Below are 21,090 nucleotides of genomic sequence, written 5' to 3' on the forward strand. Positions count from 1 at the left end.
TCTGGGACTTTACCAAACCATTCAACTGGCTACATCAAACAGTGAAGAGACACTATTTAAATCCTGACCGGCATTCAGGCTTGCACTTGCCCTGTTCCTCCTCCTCCAAGTTGTAAGTAGAAATAGGTCTAACCTACTCTCACCACTCTGGCAATAATATCCAGGATTAAGCAGCTGTCACAGAAGCACTGCCTCCCACTGAAATTCGTTTAGGCATCTAGCCACAGTAATCACCAAGATCATGCTAATTTTCAAGGCAGGAGACATTTAGCCTTTGGCAATTTTCTGCTAAGGCAACTTTGTACCAAGTGACTGACCTGCATGCAAGAATTTGGTCCAATCAACACTGGTAACACATAGTAGATGGAGTTACTTAGTGTCATTCATGAGCAGCTGCTTTTGATAACTCAAGTCTGTTCTTTCAGCCTCGTACGTAGGAGCCAAAAACCAATATGTAAAATTTCATAATACTTCTCTGAATAAACTACTTTCTTACTAGTTGAGGTTTATCAAATATATGGAGACATTTATGGCTACAGTGTCATTCACCTGACACCAGTTTACAAGCCATATATTTGAGGTCATCAAATTGGTGACAGAATGGGCCCGGTCAGGGCCAAACCTTCCTTCAAATAGGACCTTTGCTGCGAATTATGAGCTCTTTATCGAGGGCCTAACACAAAATGTGATTACATTGCAATCATCTTGCGGACTCAAAACGTTGATGTCCTAGTGCTACAAGAAACACACCTGGAGAATGAAGGCCACCATGCAAAGATCAACAGAAATGTTCTCATATTTGCAAGGCATCACCTTAGAACCAGTCGCACCTGCTAAGACCAGCTGCTGGCCTTAACCAGCTATATAAAATCTGGCTACCAGCAAAAATTAAAAACAGTGGCAGCATTCATTGACTTTTCTTCTGCATATAATACTGTATGGTGCAAAGGTCTCCTGCTGAAGTTATCATTAGCTTTCCCATGCCAATCAACAATCAGACTCATCACCAAGATGCTGAGTGATGGAAGATTCACCGTACACCTTGGTGAATCTGCCAGTAAATCACAGAGATTGGGATCTGTTTTAGTGCCCACACTATTCAAACTCTATACCAATGATATTCCTATCACATTATCCTATAAATTCATCTATGCAGACGACATTGTGTTAGCAATTCAAGTGTCCTCTCTGGAGGCCACAGAAAAGGTCATGAACAATGGCCTCTGGACACTTGAGATGTATTTCAATGCTTGGCAATTGAAACCAAATGCTTTGAAAACACTTGTCTATGCCTTCCATTTGAATAACTACAAGGCCAAAGTACTGTTGAAAGTGGACTTTTGTGGTCTGCCTCTTTTGCATGACCACAACACTACAGGCCAGCGGAAAGAACACCAGCATTCACTGGCTCAAATCATGGGCCTTTGTGATGTCCCAAACGCAGACCTGATTGAAGATCCAACAAAAGAAGTCCTAGGATTCTGCCTTCCCCATAGGCAGTGGCCTGCACTCAACTGCATTCAGACAACGCATGGAAGGTGTGGATATCTCCTCCACAAATGGAAAATCGGAGAATCTCCAAACTGTGCTATGAAAACCACTGCTAGGGGGAAGACTGGGTACAAACCATGCAATACATTACAGACAATTGCCCCCTTCACACTTACAGTAGTGGCACAAGGGGCATCCATCTAGCTACCCTACAAGCATTAGAATGGCTGTTGAATCTCAATATTCAATTTTAATTCCAGCCTGTTGCTTTTTAAATGCCATATAAAAGAAGAAATAGAACAAGCCATATATTAAGATCACCTGCGGCAGGACCACCTCATCCACTACAGAAGTGGAGCCACCTCATTTTCTTTGTTTGGCATGCTAATGGACGAAATGAGGAAAAATACATTCTGCTAGTAAAGTGATACACTCTTTTGTCTTCTGCATGACTTGTCTGATGTCTTCAGCAGCTGCCTTCATCACAAAGTAACAAATGTCATCATAATCCAGGTATTTTTGGAAACGCGAGGTCAGGAGTGAAGAGTTCTCTTCTCAAGAGATTAAGTTCTTGTGACGGGGTATTGACCCCACACTTGCTCTGAAGAGGTTATTGTAGGCTAAGAAGGGGGCCAGTTAACCAGACAGGCCACAGCTGAGGGGGATCAGGCAGTTTAAGTAATCCCCTGACTGAATAACGAGGAAGCCCAGCTGAGGAGGAACAAGCTGGGCTGGGTTTATAAAGACAGGAAGTTAGCAGAGGAGGGCTGCAGGGAAATAGTCTGTAGTCACTCCCTGGGAGAAGGGAGGTATGTTTAGGGTCTACACGGACAAAGTATCCTGCAGTTACCCCCTGGGAGGAGGGAGTTTTGGGGCTGGCAAACCTGGGGGCGGGGGGAGGGAGCAGCCAGAAGGTTATGAAATGCTAAAGGAAAAGGTAGTAAGATAAAGAATGGAACAGACTGGGGCTGCTGATTAGATGGTCCATGAGCTGGAACCCAGAGCAGAGAGCAGGCCCTGCTTCCCCTATCAGCCACTGGAGAAGTGGCACCAGCTGAACAGTGAATGGGAAGACTGCCTGAGCCCATTCATAAGAAGAGACTTTGATACCCCAGAAGAGGAGGACATGTGACTTGGCCAGAGGGCCAAGCCAGGAACATGGAGCATTTTGCCTCACTGAGGGCCAGGAAGAGAAGGCAGGCGTGCAGCGAGAGGTGGAAAGGATGTGTCGGACCTGGAATCAGCTAATCCCCAGAGCGACCAGGAGGACGCTCACTAGCGGTAAGCAGACCCTATGACAGTTCTCCACAAATAATTTTAAAAGCCCATGAGGGAAACTGAAACTCCTATTCTGCCTTGACCAAAGGGTATTTCCCTTCAAACTCATCAAAGTTTGTGATAATTCCTTGACCTGAAAAGACTCATGGCCCATCAGCTCCGCCAAGCAATTGACACAACTCCTCCATATTTTGTACTTACCTTTTGCACTGCAGTTCTCTGTGAAAGAGGACTCTTGGTCAAGCAGCTGGCCTACAAACAGCTCCCCCCACTCTAGCAGTGCCCCAAACTGGCTACAGGGTCTGATGGTGCAAAGGATAGTGGCATCTTCAGCTGCCTCCAGGATCTTGAAGAAGTAGCTGGCATTGCCCCAGCTCTGCAACACCAACTCCAGGCTGGTGGCCAGCATGGCGGCCATGCTCTGTCCTGACAGCACCATCACCATGCGCTACCTGCGCCACTGCTGCCAGCTGGGCCCAATGGGAGGCTTTCTATTGCCAGAGTCTTCAGGAAGGTACTTAAACACATGCCTAGCTAACTGTAAGATGATGAATGACTTTTATATTCATTACTGATATTGTTCCACAAAAGGTATGGAAATGACCGAGTTACTGTAAAATACAAGGTGAAAAAAGTTCATGAGTGAAATCCTAGTCCCACTGAAATCAGTGGGAATTTTGCCATTGACTTTAATGGAGCCAGGATTTTACTCCATATCTTTCCAAACCTGGCCATGACTCTGCAAACACATGGGATAGTTTAAAAAAAAAATGTTCAGAGTTTGTTTCATTAGTCATCAAGGCTTCAATAATCTGCCTATCAAATTCATTTCCGTGTTACTGCTGACAAAATTGTAGTTGGAGCAGTAATTATTATATGTAATATGAAGATGCGGTAACTTAAATGATGATCAAAAGAAAAGCAGTAATGATGTGATTAACATTAACCCAAATGTTGAAACTATATGTGACTTTAATTTTTAGAAAGACAGTACCATAACTTGGATGTGACATTATTTCCTCTTAGGTGTTTTGTATTTTTAAAACAGACAGTTTCATTATGCATAATTTTCAAGAGGAAATGTTATTAATTTGTTACTGTATTGTTCTTATTTACCAGTAAACACTCTTACATAGAGCAGTGGATTTTTCCTAGTTGTCTTTTTATTAATAACAGCAGTCTTCACTTGTGATGCTTTCAGCACTTCAATTTGACAAAATTATCATATTACTTGTACTTTGTTTTGTTTTGTATAGGCTTCTACTTTGTGCCAGATTTATCAATAATTACACTATTTTTACATATAAATCAAATATATTTTCAAAAATAGGAAGGTTAATTATATATCATAATTGAATAATTAATGTGATAAAATCTACCTGTAATTCCAGCCCATAGTTTTCCCTGCAGAATTCTCTCAGCTTCGGACAAACATGTTCTCTTAGTGTACTTCTTTCTGCTACTGTATCTGTGATAGAAAAAAAGTATGTTGTTAACAATATTTATATTAACTCTATATTTTTATGATATATATAGATTTATGGAGGAAAAGTCTTGAAAAAATGAGTGAAAATCTAATAGGGGGATTTCAATACCCAAACTTTATGTCCCTGGATGTTATGTTTAATGTAAATTTGTTATGATATTTAATACATCCATCTTAATACATATTTTACTAGTACGCTTCTGTAAAACATGACTGAACTGACCCTGTAAAGTCAGCAGTCATATGTCAACTTGACTTTTATTTAATTTTCAGGGAGCTGAATTTTACTGATTAGCAAAACCTCCAGAACAAAGAGACAAACCAAAGATTAGGTAGGTATAGCAGAATATCCATAGATAAATCAAGGTTTCATTGCAGTAAGAGCAAAATTCTGCCATCATATCTTCACCCCCTCTAATTTTGTAGTCTCTTAAAAGAGGAGCATTGAAATAAGTATACAAAATGCACCAATCCTGACACCCACATGTGGCCTACAAGTCTGGGTATGCAGATCCCCAGAGGCCTGTTTTCATAATAAAAAAATATTAGAAGATTACTAAGGCTACCTCTGTTCTTGGAACTGTGGATTTGATTCTCATCTCGCATAGACATACTTGTGGTAGTTCTCATCTGAGCTAGTGCGCTAAAAATAGTATTGTAGCCACAGTAGCGCAGGCAGCAGCAGCACCCAGGGGGTTCAGGCAGGTTTGTACTCAGGACGGCTAGTACAGTGCCGCCACTGCCCATGCTACCATGGCTACACTACTATTTTTAGCATCCTAACTCAGATGAGAGCTAGCAAGAGTATGCCTACATGAACTGGGAATAACACCTCTAGTATAGATGTAGCCTTAGTATCAAAGATCCTAGCGAGTGCTCTCTGTCAGCCACCCACTGGGACTGCTGTGAGGGGAATCCAAGCCTCTGCTGGTCTATGTTCCCAGTGTGTTTCAAGCTTTTAGAGCTGCAGCAGGCTGTAGCACTGGTTCCTCCCGTGGCTTCTCTGACACATTTCCTGAGCATTGACTCTGTCTGTCTGTTCCTCTTCTAGGAAATGTGGATTCTCAGCCCACCTGCCGTAGCCCTCCAAGACCAGCACTGACCCCAGAGATACCCTGATTATTCAAACTTTGCCCCAGGGGTACAAAGTTTCTTGTTTACAGTTTACCTCTCTCAGGGGCACACAGCAGTTCTGAAGCAGTCAACACATACATACACAAACACTTTGCACAGTTTTAAACGCCTTTATCCTCTTTTATACTTAATCAGGTAAAGCATAGGAGCGCACTGATCATACAAAACAACAAACACTAAATGCATGTCCCTGCCTCACTTTCTTCACCACTCCAGGGCATTCTTTGAGCTGGGGTCCGAGTTCCCGGGATTTTGCAGAGTCCTTGGGGGCCAGCTGGGCTCAGGAAAGTATGTAGGGCACTCTGACCTCATTTAAACCCTTTCTGGCCACCTGGTCTCTTTTGTTCTCCTCCTGGTACTGTTCCACTGCTCCAACTTTCCTTCCAGAGGAAACAGCTAAACTGTTTTTTCTAAGGATGCAGCTTCTTTTTTGCATAACAGTTGTGAGATCTAAGTACTGTCATTAACCTTAACCTTTCTATCTGTCTGGGGTATATACGCTTTATGTCAGTTTCAATTATTTTGGTAATTTATTTCAAAATAAATTATGCAAGTATGTTTGTAACAATACAGACACGCACAAAAATTCCCCCAGGAGTAGAGTGTTAAAGAAACCTCGATGACAACCCAGTTCCTGTTTCTCTGACCCCTTCCCCCCCCACCCCCAGAGTCCAGGCTGGCGGTCAGAGACCCACAACTCCTCCCCCCCAGCTCCCAGCTGTGGTGCCCCCCCTTGCTCAGACACCCATCCCCTCCCCTCCCCCAGAGCCCAGGGATCCAGAGGGAGAAACAATCTGATGTTCGGTCCCAGGCTTAAGCAGAGTTTCCTGTGCACCGTCCTCTCCTTCCCTCAGGGCATGCTAGGAATTGCAGCTGCCAGGAACCCTCTAGCTCCCCCCCCCCCCAGCAGTGTCTTCTATATGCAAGCTGGGCTCTGCCAGGTCCAGTGGCCCCTAGTGGCGGCTAGCAGCACTGCAGCCCATTTTTGTGGGGAAAGGAAATTTTGCGCGCAGAATTTTGCAGAAATTAATGTGCATTTCGCAGTGGCACAGAATTCCCCCTGGAGTAATGCTTTCAGGCTCTGTGAACAATAGTGTATCCACATACATATAGGCCCTCAGGAAAGAGCAGCTTTTCATAATACAACTTCACAATATCAATCAGAATTTATAAGTTGTGCAGACAGAACCCCAAGTCATCACACTATGAAACCAAAGTTCTTATTAAAATACTATCTATCCAAAGTAGCTTTGGACACATTTATTTATAATTAATTGTTGAAGAAATGTACTGACACGTTAGAGCTAAATTAGATGGTTCATCAAGAGCTATCTCAAGTAATCTGTTTCATAGCCTCAGAAAGTGGGACACGGCTACACCTACACTGCAAACATGTTAAACATGTTTCGTAGCCTCTCAATCTAATCCTAAAAAGGTGTAGGTTTGTGGATCGGATTTTGTTATGGAACGACACCTACTCTGCGAGTCAGTAAGGGTTGGGGAAAGGCACAAAGTGATTTTGTCAGTGCAAGGTTATTATTGGAAATAAAATTATGCTTGTGAACGACTGGGTCTGTGTGCCATAAAATGAAAAGTAACAGAGCATTCATTTATGAAAGATAAAGTAGAGCTGTGGCAGTTTGAGCAATATTTGTATAACTGCTTTGACATTAAAGGAGCCATTTTAAAATTGACTTAACAATCCTCTTATGTTGTAAGCTACTGATGTCCACACAAATCAAACAATATGCCATGTTTACCAGTGCCATAACTGACATATGAATGCTGATTCTGAGGTCCATTTTCGCAATCTGGAGTTTGAGAGAGAGAGAGTTTGGGTGCATAATTTAATTAGTTAGATTAAGTAGTTAATGTTCACACATATCTTTGAAGTGCTATATACAAGCTATCAGGAACAGTATCCCCGATAATGTCACAGCTAACCTGGTGGCTGAACTTTGTGACTTTGTCCTCACCCACAACTATTTCACATTTGGGGACAATATATACCTTCAAGTCAGCGGCACTGCTATGGGTACCCGCATGGCCCCACAGTATGCCAACATTTTTATGGCTGACTTAGAACAACGCTTCCTTACCTCTCGTCCCCTAACGCCCCTACTCTACTTGCGCTACATTGATGACATCATCATCTGGACCCATGGAAAAGAAGCCCTTGAGGAATTCCACCATGATTTCAATAATTTCCATCCCACCATCAACCTCAGCCTAGATCAATCCACACAAGCGGTCCATTTCCTGGACACTACTGTGCTAATAAGCGATGGTCACATAAATACCACCCTATACCGGAAACCTACTGACCGCTACACTTACCTACATGCCTCCAGCTTCCATCCAGGACACACTACACGATCCATTGTCTACAGCCAAGCTCTAAGATATAACCACATTTGCTCCAATCCCTCAGATAGAGACAAGCACCTACAAGATCTCTATCAAGCATTCTTAAAACTACAATACCCACCTGCTGAAGTGAAAAAACAGATTGACAGAGCCAGACGAGTACCCAGAAGTCACCTCCTACAAGACAGGCCCAACAAAGAAAATAACAGAACACCACTAGCTGTCACCTTCAGCCCCCAACTAAAACCTCTCCAGCGCATCATCAGAGATCTACAACCTATCCTGAAAGATGATCCTTTACTCTCACAGATCTTGGGAGACAGACCTGTCCTCGCTTACAGACAACCCCCCAACCTAAAGCAAATACTCACCAGCAACCACACATCACTGAACAAAAACACTGACCCAGGAACCTATCCTTGTAACAAAGCCCGATGCCAACTCTGTCCACATATCTATTCAAGTGACATCATCATGGGACCTAATCACATCAGCCATACCATCAGGGGCTCGTTCACCTGCACATCTACCAATGTGATATATGCCATCATGTGCCAGCAATGCCCCTCTGCCATGTACATTGGCCAAACCGGAAAGTCTCTACGCAAAAGAATTAATGGACACAAATCTGACATCAGGAATCATAATACTCAAAAACTGTCTGGCCATTCAATGACAGACCTGCGGGTGGCTATCTTACAACAGAAAAACTTCAAAAACAGACTCCAACGAGAGACTGCTGAGCTGGAATTGATATGCAAACTAGATACAATCAACTCAGGATTGAATAAGGACTGGGAATGGCTGAGCCATTACAAACATTGAATCTATCTCCCCTTGTAAGTATTCTCACACTTCTTATCAAACTGTCTGTACTGAGCTATCTTGATTATCACTTCAAAAGTTTTTTTCTCTTACTTAATTGGCCTCTCAGAGTTGGTAAGACAACTCCCACCTGTTCATGCTCTCTGTATGTGTGTATATATATCTCCTCGATATATGTTCCACTCTATATGCATCCGAAGAAGTGGGCTGTAGCCCACGAAAGCTTATGCTCTAATACATTTGTTAGTCTCTAAGGTGCCACAAGTACTCCTGTTCTTTTTATATAAGTATGAGGTATTATCACAATTTATTATTGTAAATCAATGAATGTATTGGTTTGTTTTGTTTATTATATTTATCTAATTTAAACTAAAATCTAATTTTATTTTATTATCATCTATTACCAATGAATTGATTTTTCTGCTCCCAGACATTGTGAAAGAAACAATATTTTTGAGGGAAGATGTCTTCTTGGATTTCTCCAGTTTCCCTCCCCTCTGTTTACTCCTTCACTATCTCTTCACCATCAAAAGATCCAAGCTTCTCTGATGCTCCCATTCCCCACAATTTTCTTTCAAGCCTATGAAATCTGCATCAAACTGAAAAAAGTGTGCTATAAAGGTTTTTAAATATATCTACATATTAAAGTCAGGCTATCTTTAGTACCATAGGTTCTTTCTGCATAAATCTCTGGTGGAGAGAAAAAATATAACTAAAATACATTACGTTAAATATCTTTTCTATACATAATGAATTTATGGTCTGACATCTTAAATTATGTTTAACGTATTAAAGAGAGAAAGGAAGATTCAGTGGTTAGGGTGGTAGGGGACTTGAGAGACACAGGCTCAATTCCCTGTGTTACCACAGACTTCCTGTGTGACCCCAGGCGAGTCACTTTTAGTCTCTCTGTCCCTCAGTTCCCCATGTGTTAAATGAGGATTATAGTACTTTCCTACCTCACAAGGATATTGGGAGGAAAAATACATTAAAGATTACAAGGTGCTCAGATACTACAGTAACAGAACATAAAATAGCCTACTAAGGAATGAAATACTGCCTACAATGGCATGTGACTCATTGGCAACTGCCAGTAGCAAAAATCCCCAATGGCCAGAGACGGGATACTAGATGGGGAGGGCTCTGAATTACTACAGAGAATTCTTTCCTGGGTATCTGCCTGGTGGGTCTTGCCCACATGCTCAGGGTCTAACTGATCACCATATTTGGGGTCAGGAAGGAATTTTCCCCTGGCTCAGACTGGCAGAGACCCTGGGGGGTTTTCACCTTCCTCTGCAACATGGGGCACAGGTCACTTGCAGGTTTTAACTAATGTAAATGATGAATTCTCTGTAACTTGAAGTCTTTAAATCATGATTTGAGGACTTCAGTAACTCAGTCAGAGGCTAGGGGTCTATTACAGAAGTGAGTGGGTGAGGTCCTGTGGCCTGCAACGTGCAGGAGGTCAGACTAGGTGATCACAATGGTACCTTCTGACCTTAATCTATGAGTATATCAGAAATGTGTTTAATTTATCAAAAATATTTTACAGTATCAGTTTCTACACTTATAGCCATTGAAGTATTGGACTTCAAATTTGTCACTGATCCAGGATGAAATATTCTATGTCCTTTGCCTTGAGCTAGGATAATTTTGGTGTGAAACAGTCTACCAAAAATAGAAAGTCTCATATTCTTAAGAAATGCAGTGTTTCCTTAAGAAAAACATTTAAATGATGGCTGGCCATCAACTGTTATCTGATTACAAAAATACATACCTGTAGTAGCATCAAGTGTCTTAGTGACTGTAGAGAATATATTTTGCTGGAAATTCAGAAGCTCTACACATTACTCAATGGAGAATCCTGAACCAGACTGAAATGATCTTTTCCTATTTTCCAAAATGTGTAAAAATAGCATTGTCTCTTACAAGCAAGCAACTAGCCGTTGGGACATGAGCATTCAGAAAAACAGTTTTAATTGGCTAACGCTATCCACAGTTACTAAAATGACCAATATCATAGCAGACAAAATAGTCTCTATATTGAAAAGCTAGAATGAGGAACAAAAGTAAAGATCCACTGAAGGGCAAAAATATGGAGTGAACCATGATCGTTTTTGGTCTGGGGAACAAAATATAGAGAGTACAATTCTGCCACCCTCACTCAGGTTGTGTGATTTCAGTGGCATTACTTCTGGAATTAAGTACTCCTCAATGTGATGAGGGTGGTAGAATCTAGTTCAGAAAGAGAAATAAATCCAGCTCATCACACAGAACAGTCCTGAATTTTTTAACTCTCCAAAAATCAAATAGAGCTAAAGCATTGTCTAACTGGAATTCTGTCTGGTATTGCAACAAGGTACCCTACATTTTTAACTCCTGTCTACAAATCTTAATGGAAAAAGATAAAGCATTTGTTTAACTGGAATTCTGTTCATTTTAACTCTTATTTGTTTAAATTGCACTGTCCTTGTCAGACTGGGAATAGAGGCCCTTGTTGATTTTGTGATCCCTACATGCATGTCATTCCTGTATGAGCCCACCAAGTGTTAGAGGCCCATGTGGCTGTAAGAGTTGGAGATCCTGTGGTGGTTGCAGATTGGAGGGGAAATTTTTGCCTTAAATCTTTAAGTTTCACAGACTTGCAGGTTATGTCTGAAGCTAAGGACATAAGCATGTTCCACCTTTATGGTGAGGCTACTCATTCAGAAACAATATCATTACCGTAGGACCTCACTAATTCAGAAGTTTTGGTACTTTTATTAATGAACAATTAAGAATTCCTGTTTTTTATTACTTTATGAAGCTTGTCTTTCTGGAAATGGAATGGCATGTAATTTAAGATGGGGCAGAGTAATTAGGATGGATGACAGATAGATTTTATTTAATTAAACCAGTTTAACTTGAGTCATACTGACAGAAAATCTGTGAGGTTGGCAAGTTCCTAAAAACTGGGAATGTCACAGACAGGCAAATTTTAACTTACAGGCTGCTGCAGACGAAGAGATTACTTAAATGACATTCTTCCGGCTGCCAGAATGAAGTGGTGGCAACAGCAGAAGAGTATTTTATCCTAATGTTAATCAAGTACTCTGAAATCCAAATGATAGACTCAAAAGCTTTGATAAACTGTAGTCACAAAATTGTATTTGCAAAAGTGGAGGATGAGTTAAGACTTTTTTAAAATTCAGGGCTGATATAGATATCAAACCAACAGAACACCGCGTCCTTTGTCAGACACAGCCTCCCTGAATGAATAATTACCCATGAACAGCAACTCCTGCAGATCACTACTTCCCTGAGTGCACACCTTGAATCATTACAAAATGCCCTGCCTCATTCAGGGTCTGAACCAAAGCCCACTGTAATCAGTGGAAAGACTCCCATCGACTTCAATGGGCTGTGGATCAAGATAGCATGCACTTTACTTTGCAATGTATGAAGCAGAGCTCCTGATGGTCACATTAGAAAATGCACATTGTATGATGCAGGATGCTTATAGAGCCCTGCCTCATTTGATGAGTAAACCTTCAGTAAATTTTTGATGATGCAGATAAATTAGCCATATACACATGTGGCCCACCTTCCTCCCAAATGATAGGTGATCACTGTTTATGTGACGTATGATTTTTTGAAGGCTCATAGCTAAGTCAAATCACAGCCAGTTTTCATCAGAATAATCAAGTGTACTGATTCTCTGAGTGGTCTATTTCCCATGCCAAATTTTAACTTTTGAATGCAAGCTCTTCTGTTAGTAGTTTTAAAAATATATATATAATGGGAAGAGTGTATATTTTACATTCTTGGATTTGAAAATGAGTGAATCGTATTGGCTCAAACTTGTCAAAACCATTCACCTTCTGACTAATACCAGACATGGAACAGTTCTGTCCAATCAATGAAAGTTTCAGAAAGATATAAGCAAATGAAAATAGGGAGTTAAAAAGGAAAATTGTAGGCAATCAACTCTTTGCAATCACTAACACTTCTGCCATAACAATCCTGCCTACACAACTATTCACTATTCCCTGAGACACACCAGCAGCCACAGTGGCCCAAATTTGGCAATGGGGATGAGAAAATTTGTAGAGGTTAATCCCACAAATTGTTTACAAATCCAAACTGGTCTTCAAAGGTACAGAACATTTAAGTTTACAGCCTATTAATGTAACTGATACACATATGTAATGATTACCTGCAGTGAAAGTCACAGCCACAGCAGTTGTATGGGCCATAACAATGTGATTGACTGGATAGGAGTGTTGTGCTACCTGGCTCGCAGAGGACAGTAGGAAAGCTGTTGACTGACACAGCAGACAACATTTGTGACGGGCAGGCAGCTAAACCTGGAACCAAGAGAGAGAGAAAAAAGCAGCCTTTGCAGCTGCTGAGACCACCACACAAATGAATGCTATACAGCAGGGGTAGTCATTCTGTCAAGGCCCAAATTTCTTGGTCAAGGTAATCAAGGTCCAAACTCCAGAGAAAACAAAACAATAATAAGTAAATAAAAATATATATAGGTCTGTTCAAAAGCATCTGGCAGTCCAGATTTGGCTCACGGTTCGCCTATTGACTACCCCTTCTATACAGAGTCACACAAAGTCCAGAGCCGTCCACAACATTAACACTGATCATTTCTTCCAGGGCTGCTCCTTGTGCACAAGGGGTGAGCAACATGCTCTATCATAATGGATGCAGCAGACTTCTCTCTTCCTATCCTCAGTGTGCCAGCCCTGTTCCATGGGCAACCGCAGAGAGGTGGTGGGGCTTTGGCCCTGCCTCTTCTATAGCCCCTTTTTTCTAGCTTACTCCCCCCAGTGATCAGGACTTGTGCTCTTTTGAACACAGGAGGTACAGGCATTGTTATCATTAGATGCTCTTGTACAGTCATAGAAGTGGGGGGGAACATTTTGCTGGCACCTCTGCCTTTGCATGAGCGAAGGGCATCTCTCCTGATCTAACCCTAAATGCATAGCCATTCAGAAACCGCACTGAAGAGCATGGTATAAATACAATACTTAGCTTTGTTGGGGTAGGTAGCATCATGGACGGCACGTGAGCCCCCCCTTCGGGGAGGCTAGCCACACAGCCCTGCCTCTTCCGCCCAAGGCCCCACCCCTACCCCCATCTGCGGGAGTCCCAAGTGCCCTCCACCCCATTTGTGGGAGCCCTGAGCGCCCTCCCCCACATCCACTGGAGCCTTAAGTCCCGTCCCCCTGCAGCCAGAGGAGCCCTGGCCGAACCATCCCAGGCCGCCACTTGGCCTCAGCACCGGCCCCAGCACCGGGCCGCCACCTGGCCTCACCACCAGTCTGCTGACTTCCGGCCAGCAGCAGAGCTGAGCTCCTGCCGGCTTGGGGGAGAGGGCAGAGCATGCGCAGGGCCAGGGGCTGTCTTAGGGGAGGCTTTACTCTATTATACCTGCCGCCCATGGGTAGCATAGATGCTTGGCACAGAGAACATTTTTATGCTCTACAATATTATAACGTGTGTGCATTTTATTTGGCCATCTGTACAAATTTTCTGTTCATTGCCATGAAACTCTGCTAGAAATAGCAGAGTATGTGGTGAAAATAATACTGAACATTACTTAGTAGCAATACTGAATAAGGGCACTACTTCCATACCTAATAATGATAAGATGCTCACATCACCTTAGACTTTTCAGCAACTCCTACTAAGCAGCAGTTTTTTTACCCCATTTAGCACAATATCACTTTGTATTACTCGTGTTACTAAAAGCTTTTGAATATCAATAGGAAAATAATGTTCTCAAACCTTAAATATTATGGAAACCTTGTCTCTGCATATAATACCATAATAATAACAGTAATTTGCATTTCTATGGTGCCCTTCATCTGAGAATCTCAGAGCACTTTACAAACATCAGGCTAGATTCACAGAAACTGGCACATAGAGATGAAAATTACATGTCCGTGAGCTACTCTGGACCCCGGAGCCCCTGGAGAAATTCACACTGAAAGAGGGCAGGCTGCGTTGCTGCCTTCTCCCTCCCTTGGGTTTCCGTGAGCAGGGACCAATTGGAATTAGCAATTGAAGCTCCACAAAAGCCCATTTAGGGTAAGTTGTTAAGGGGACACGTTGAACCAGCTAACTCCCCAGCCTCCCTGCTGTAAAGATAGGGTTATGGAAGATTATAATTTAGAGACACTCCCTAATAAGGGATAGTATTATGAATACAGGTTTCAGTGGTAGCCGTGTTAGTCTGTATCAGCAAAAAAAACCCAAAACCGAGGAGTCCTTGTGGCACCTTAGAGACTAACAAATGTATTTGGGCATAAGCTTTTGTGGGCTAGAACCCATTTCATCAGATGCATGACGTGAAAAATACAGGAGCAGGTATAAATAAATGAAAGGATGGGGGTTGCTTTACCAAGTGTTAGGTCAGTCTAACGAGATAAATCAATTAACAGCAGGATACCAAGGGAGGAAAAATAACTTTTGAAGGCCTAATCTGATGGTATCCAGTTTGCAAATTAATTCCAGTTCTGCAGCTTCACGTTGGAGTCTGTTTTTGAAGGTTTTTTTGTTGAAGAATTGCCACTTTGAGGTCTGTTATTGAGTGACCAGAGAGATTGAAGTGTTCTCCTACTGGTTTTTGAATGTTATGATTCCTGATGTCAGATTTGTGTCCATTTATTCTTTTGCGTTGAGACTGTCCGGTTTGGCCAATGTACATGGCAGAGGGGCATTGTTGAATACAGGAATTTAGAGATGTGCCCTGGAAGCTGGGGTTGAGAACACCATGTAGCTGTGTACAGCAGTTCACCACAGAAGCTCTCTAATTTGTTTATTAAAAGTTGTATTCCTTTCTCATTCACTGGTTTGGTGTTTAATGAACCCCAAGATCATTACATGGTGTCAGAAGTGCTGAATGAGAAGAAAATTGCAGTCATTTTGAAGTTAACTCCTGTGTTTGCAGCTGAAAGCAGAGGGAAGGAGAGTGCATGGAACAGCAAACAGAGAAGAATAAAGGCTTTTGTATGTACTTTTATAAGGACAATAGTAGCTTGACTAGCTTAAGAAAGGAGAAATAGCCAAAAATGGATGTGTTGCAACCTCCATACAGTCTGCAATTGTCAGGCAATGTTGCGGAGAACTGGGAAAAATTCAGACAGAGATTTGAATTGTATTTAGTAACCATAGGGGCAGCATAAACTGTGAAAGCACAAACCAAAGAGCTGAATTCACCAGAAGGGTTTATCTGTGTACTAAGTACAAAAGAATACAGCCAAAATAGGTCAAGTAAAAAAGTAAAATTGTACTGCTAACAGACCATGGTCTTCAGCGGGCAGGATTGAACCTGGGACCTCTAGAATTTAGTGCATGAGCCTCTACCACATGAGCTAAAAGCCATATGGCCCTTAGCTAAGGCTGTAGAGCAGACTCATTAATCTCTCTCTAAGTGGTCTCAGTGCCACTAGATGGGACTGAACACCACACCCAGGAGGTGTGTGGGTTACAGAACCACTTGCTATGAAAACCACTGCTAGGGGTGAAGACTGGGTACAGACAATCAGGGGGAAGGTGTGGATTACAGCATGCCCCAAACAGTGTGTTGCCTCTGGGAAATTCTGTCATAAATGTGGGGAAAATAATTGTGCAAAATGCTGCAGATCTCAAATTCAGAAAACTCAAGTGCATTCTGTTGAAGACAACATGGTTGAGGGGTTTTTCATAAACGTACTGAAATAATAGAATCATAGAATATCAGGGTTGGAAGGGACCTCAGGAGGTCATCTAGTCCAACCCCCTGCTCAAAGCAGGACCAATTCCCAACTAAATCATCCCAGCCAGGGCTTTGTCAAGCCGGGCCTTAAAAACCTCCAAGGAAGGAGACTCCACCACCTCCCTAGGTAACGCATTCCAGTGCTTCACCACCCTCCTAGTGAAATAGTGTTTCCTAATATCCAACCTAGACCTCCCCCACTGCAACTTGAGACCATTGCTCCTTGTTCTGTCATCTGCCACCATTGAGAACAGCCGAGTTCCATCCTCTTTGGAACCCCCCTTCAGGAAGTTGAAGGCTGCTATCAAATCCCCCCTCATTCTTCTCTTCTGGAGACTAAACAATCCCAGTTCCCTCAGCCTCTCCTCATAAGTCATGCGCTCCAGACCCCTAATCATTTTTGTTGCCCTCCGCTGGACTCTTTCCAATTTTTCCACATCCTTCTTGTAGTGTGGGGCCCAAAACTGGACACAGTACTCCAGATGAGGCCTCACCAATGTCGAATAAAGGGGAACGATCACGTCCCTCGATCTGCTGGCAATGCCCCTACTTATACAGCCCAAAATGCCGTTAGCCTTCTTGGCAACAAGAGCACACTGTTGACTCATATCCAGCTTCTCGTCCACTGTGACCCCCAGGTCCTTTTCTGCAGAACTGCTACCTAGCCATTCGGTCCCTAGTCTGTAGCTGTGCATGGGATTCTTCCGTCCTAAGTGCAGGACTCTGCACTTGTCCTTGTTGAACCTCATCAGGTTTCTTTTGGCCCAATCCTCTAATTTGTCTAGGTCCCTCTGTATCCTATCCCTACCCTCCAGCATATCTACCACTCCTCCCAGTTTAGTGTTATCTGCAAACTTGCTGAGAGTGCAGTCCACGCCATCCTCCAGATCATTAAAGAAGATATTGAACAAAACCGGCCCCAGGACCGACCCTTGGGGCACTCCGCTTGAAACTGGCTGCCAACTAGACATGGAGCCATTGATCACTACCCGTTGAGCCCGACGATCTAGCCAGCTTTCTATCCACCTTACAGTCCATTCATCCAGCCCATACTTCTTTAACTTGGCAGCAAGAATACTGTGGGAGACCGTATCAAAAGCTTTGCTAAAGTCAAGGAATAACACATCCACTGCTTTCCCCTCATCCACAGAGCCAGTTATCTCATCATAGAAGGCAATTAGGTTAGTCAGACACGACTTCCCCTTGGTGAATCCATGCTGACTGTTCCTGATCACTTTCCTCTCCTCTAAGTGTTTCATAATTGATTCCTTGAGGACCTGCTCCATGATTTTCCCAGGGACTGAGGTGAGGCTGACTGGCCTGTAGTTCCCCGGATCCTCCTTCTTCCCTTTTTTAAAGATGGGCACTACATTAGCCTTTTTCCAGTCATCCGGGACCTCCCCCGATCGCCATGAGTTTTCAAAAATAATGGCTAATGGCTCTGCAATCTCATCTGCCAACTCCTTTAGCACCCTCGGATGCAGCGCATCCGGCCCCATGGACTTGTGCACGTCCAGTTTTTCTAAATAGTCCCGAACCACTTCTTTCTCCACAGAGGGCTGGTCACCTTCTCCCCATATTGTGCTGCCCAGTGCAGCAGTCTGGGAGCTGACCTTGTTTGTGAAGACAGAGGCAAAAAAATCATTGAGTACATTAGCTTTTTCCACATCCTCGGTCACTAGGTTGCCTCCCTCATTCAGTAAGGGGCCCACACTTTCCTTGACTTTCTTCTTGTTGCTAACATACCTGAAGAAACCCTTCTTGTTACTCTTAACATCTCTTGCTAGCTGCAACTCCAAGTGTGATTTGGCCTTCCTGATTTCACTCCTGCATGCCTGAGCAATATTTTTATACTCCTCCCTGGTCAATTGTCCAATCTTCCACTTCTTGTAAGCTTCTTCTTTGCGTTTAAGATCAGCAAGGATTTCACAGTTTAGCCAAGCTGGTCGCCTGCCATATTTACTATTCTTTCTACACATCGGGATGGTTTGTTCCTGCAACCGCAATAAGGATTCTTTAAAATACAGCCAGCTCTCCTGGACCCCTTTGCCCTTCATGTTATTCTCCCAGGGGATCCTGCCCATCTGTTCCCTGAGGGAGTCAAAGTCTGCTTTTCTGAAGTCCAGGGTCCGTATTCTGCTGCTCTCCTTTCTTCCTTGTGTCAGGATCCTGAACTCGACCATCTCATGTTCACTGCCTCCCAGGTTCCCATCCACTTTTGCTTCCCGTACTAATTCTTCCCTGTTTGTGAGCAGCAGGTCAAGAAAAGCTCTGCCCCTAGTTGGTTCCTCCAGCACTTGCACCAGGAAATTGTCCCCTACACTTTCCAAAAACTTCCTGGATTGTCTGTGCACTGCTGTATTGCTCTCCCAGCAGATATCAGGGTGATTAAAGTCTCCCATGAGAACCAGGGCCTGCGATCTAGCAACTTCTGCTAGTTGCCAGAAGAAAGCCTCGTCCACCTCATCCCCCTGGTCTGGTGGTCTATAGCAGACTCCGACCACGACATCACCCTTGTTGCTCACACTTCTCAACTTTATCCAGAGACACTCAGGTTTTTCTGAAGTTTCATACCGGAGCTCTGAGCAGTCATACTCCTCTCTTACATACAATGCAACTCCCCCACCTTTTCTGCCCTGCCTGTCCTTCCTGAACAGTTTATATCCATCCATGATAGTACTCCAGTCATGTGAGTTATCCCACCAAGTCTCTGTTATTCCAATCACATCATAGTTCCCTGACTGTGCCAGGACTTCCAGTTCTCCCTGCTTGTTTCCCAGGCTTCTTGCATTTGTGTATAGGCACTTAAGATAACTCACTGATCGTCCCTCTTTCTCAGTATGAGACAGGAGTCCTCCCCTCTTGCGCTCTCCTGCTTGTGCTTCCTCCCAGGATCCCATTTCCGCACTTACCTCAGAGCTTTGGTCTCCTTCCCCCGGTGAACCTAGTTTAACGCCCTCCTCACTAGGTTAGCCAGCCTGCTGGCGAAGTTGCTCTTCCCTCTCTTCGTTAGGTGGAGCCCGTCCCTGCCCAGCACTCCTCCTTCTTGGAACACCATCCCATGGTCGAAGAATCCAAAGCCTTCTCTCCGACACCACCTGCGTAGCCATTTGTTGACTTCCACGATTTGACGGTCTCTACCCAGGCCTTTTCCTTGCACAGGGAGGATGGACGAGAACACCACTTGCGCCTCAAACTTCTTTATCCTTCTTCCCAGAGCCACGTAGTCTGCAGTGATCCGCTCCAGGTCATTCTTGGCAGTATCATTGGAGCCCACGTGGAGAAGCAGGAAGGGGTAGCGATCCGAGGGCTTGATGAGTCTCGGCAGTCTCTCCGTCACATCATGTATCCTAGCTCCTGGCAAGCAGCAGACCTCTCGGTTTTCCCGGTCGGGGCGGCAGATAGATGACTCAGTCCCCCTGAGGAGGGAGTCCCCGACCACCACCCCCCTCCTCCTCCTCTTGGGAGTGGTGGTCGTGGAACCCCCATCCCTAGGACAGTGCATCTTTTGCCTTCCAATCGGTGGAGTCTCCTTCTGCTCCCTTCTCTCAGATGGGTCATCTACTCCACTCTCAAGAAAGCCTGATGAGAAGGACTGGATACTGCCAATGAAAGTGAATGAAACAATTATTCCACTGAAACTGGACACGGGAGCTCAGGTTAATATTCTGTCTGAACAAGATTATGAGAGACTGAAAATAAGACCAAAACTGAGCATAAATAAAGGTACGTGAGTATTCTGGAACAAATATACTAGTGAACGGGAGGTGCATTACTATCAACAACAAAAACACCATGTACCGGCTCCAATTCATTGTGGTGCCAAAGGAGGTGACACCAATTTTAGGCCTTGCTGCATGTGAAAGACTCAGTCTGGTAAAACTGGTGCTTTTACTACAAGATCATACCAAACCTGGCTACGAGGCACTCATTTGGGAATATCATGACCTGTTTCAAGGAATGGGTTGCTTGTAGGGTGAACATACAATCCAGATAAACAAGCAGGTCCCCCCAGTTATCCATCCATGTAGAAAGGTGCTCTTTGTACTCCATGATAATCTCAAGACTGAGCTTGCAAGGATGGAAGCAATGCAAGTAAACAAAAAATTGAAGAGCCAACAGAATGGGTGAGCTCCCTAGTCATTGTGGAGAGAAGTAACAGCCAATTACACATATGGTTAGATCTGAGAGACCTCAACGAGGCTATAAAACGAGAACATTTCAAGCTATCGAGGGAAGAAATTATGACTCAATATGCAAATGCTCAATATTTCAGTAAATTTGATGCATCCTCAGGATTTTGGCAGCTAAAATTAACTGAAGAAAGCTCAACACTACGCACATTTAATATCCCATTTGGATGATACAGATTATTACTGTGACAGGTTGGACCCCTTGGGAAGCCACCTGATGTGCTGAGATACCACTGAGTCTACCTGTTCTGCCAGCAGGGGCCCCCTTTAACCTGTCTTGCTGAGCCAGGCTCTTAAAACCTCCTCTAACACACACAGGCAGGGCCACACCCAGCTGCAGATCAGCTCTGGGAAGACTCAGCTTCAGGGACTTGCCACAGCACCAAGATGTCTACACCTCCCCCCGCCCCGAGTACAAACCCAAAATTATATGAACTTCACCTCTTCCCTCAATGTGGAGGAGGCTATGCACAACTTCTCGCCCCCCCTCCCCCAGTCAGAATAAACATAAACTGGGTTATACTGTAAACCAAAAATTAATTTAAACTATAACAGGTGTATTT

General features: G+C 43.6%; 1 protein-coding gene across 1 annotated transcript in view; it reads right to left on the minus strand.

Moving 5' to 3' along the window:
* Positions 1 to 21,090, minus strand: part of NWD2 (NACHT and WD repeat domain containing 2) — a 144,167-nt gene that overhangs the window by 86,058 nt on the left and 37,019 nt on the right. Inside the window, exon 2 of the mRNA XM_065405818.1 lies at positions 4,149 to 4,237. Coding sequence (XP_065261890.1) covers positions 4,149 to 4,237 — 89 coding nt within the window. The remainder of the gene's footprint in view (positions 1 to 4,148; positions 4,238 to 21,090) is intronic.

The sequence above is a fragment of the Emys orbicularis genome, chromosome 5, assembly GCF_028017835.1.
Source record: "Emys orbicularis isolate rEmyOrb1 chromosome 5, rEmyOrb1.hap1, whole genome shotgun sequence".
Lineage (NCBI taxonomy): Eukaryota > Metazoa > Chordata > Testudines > Emydidae > Emys > Emys orbicularis.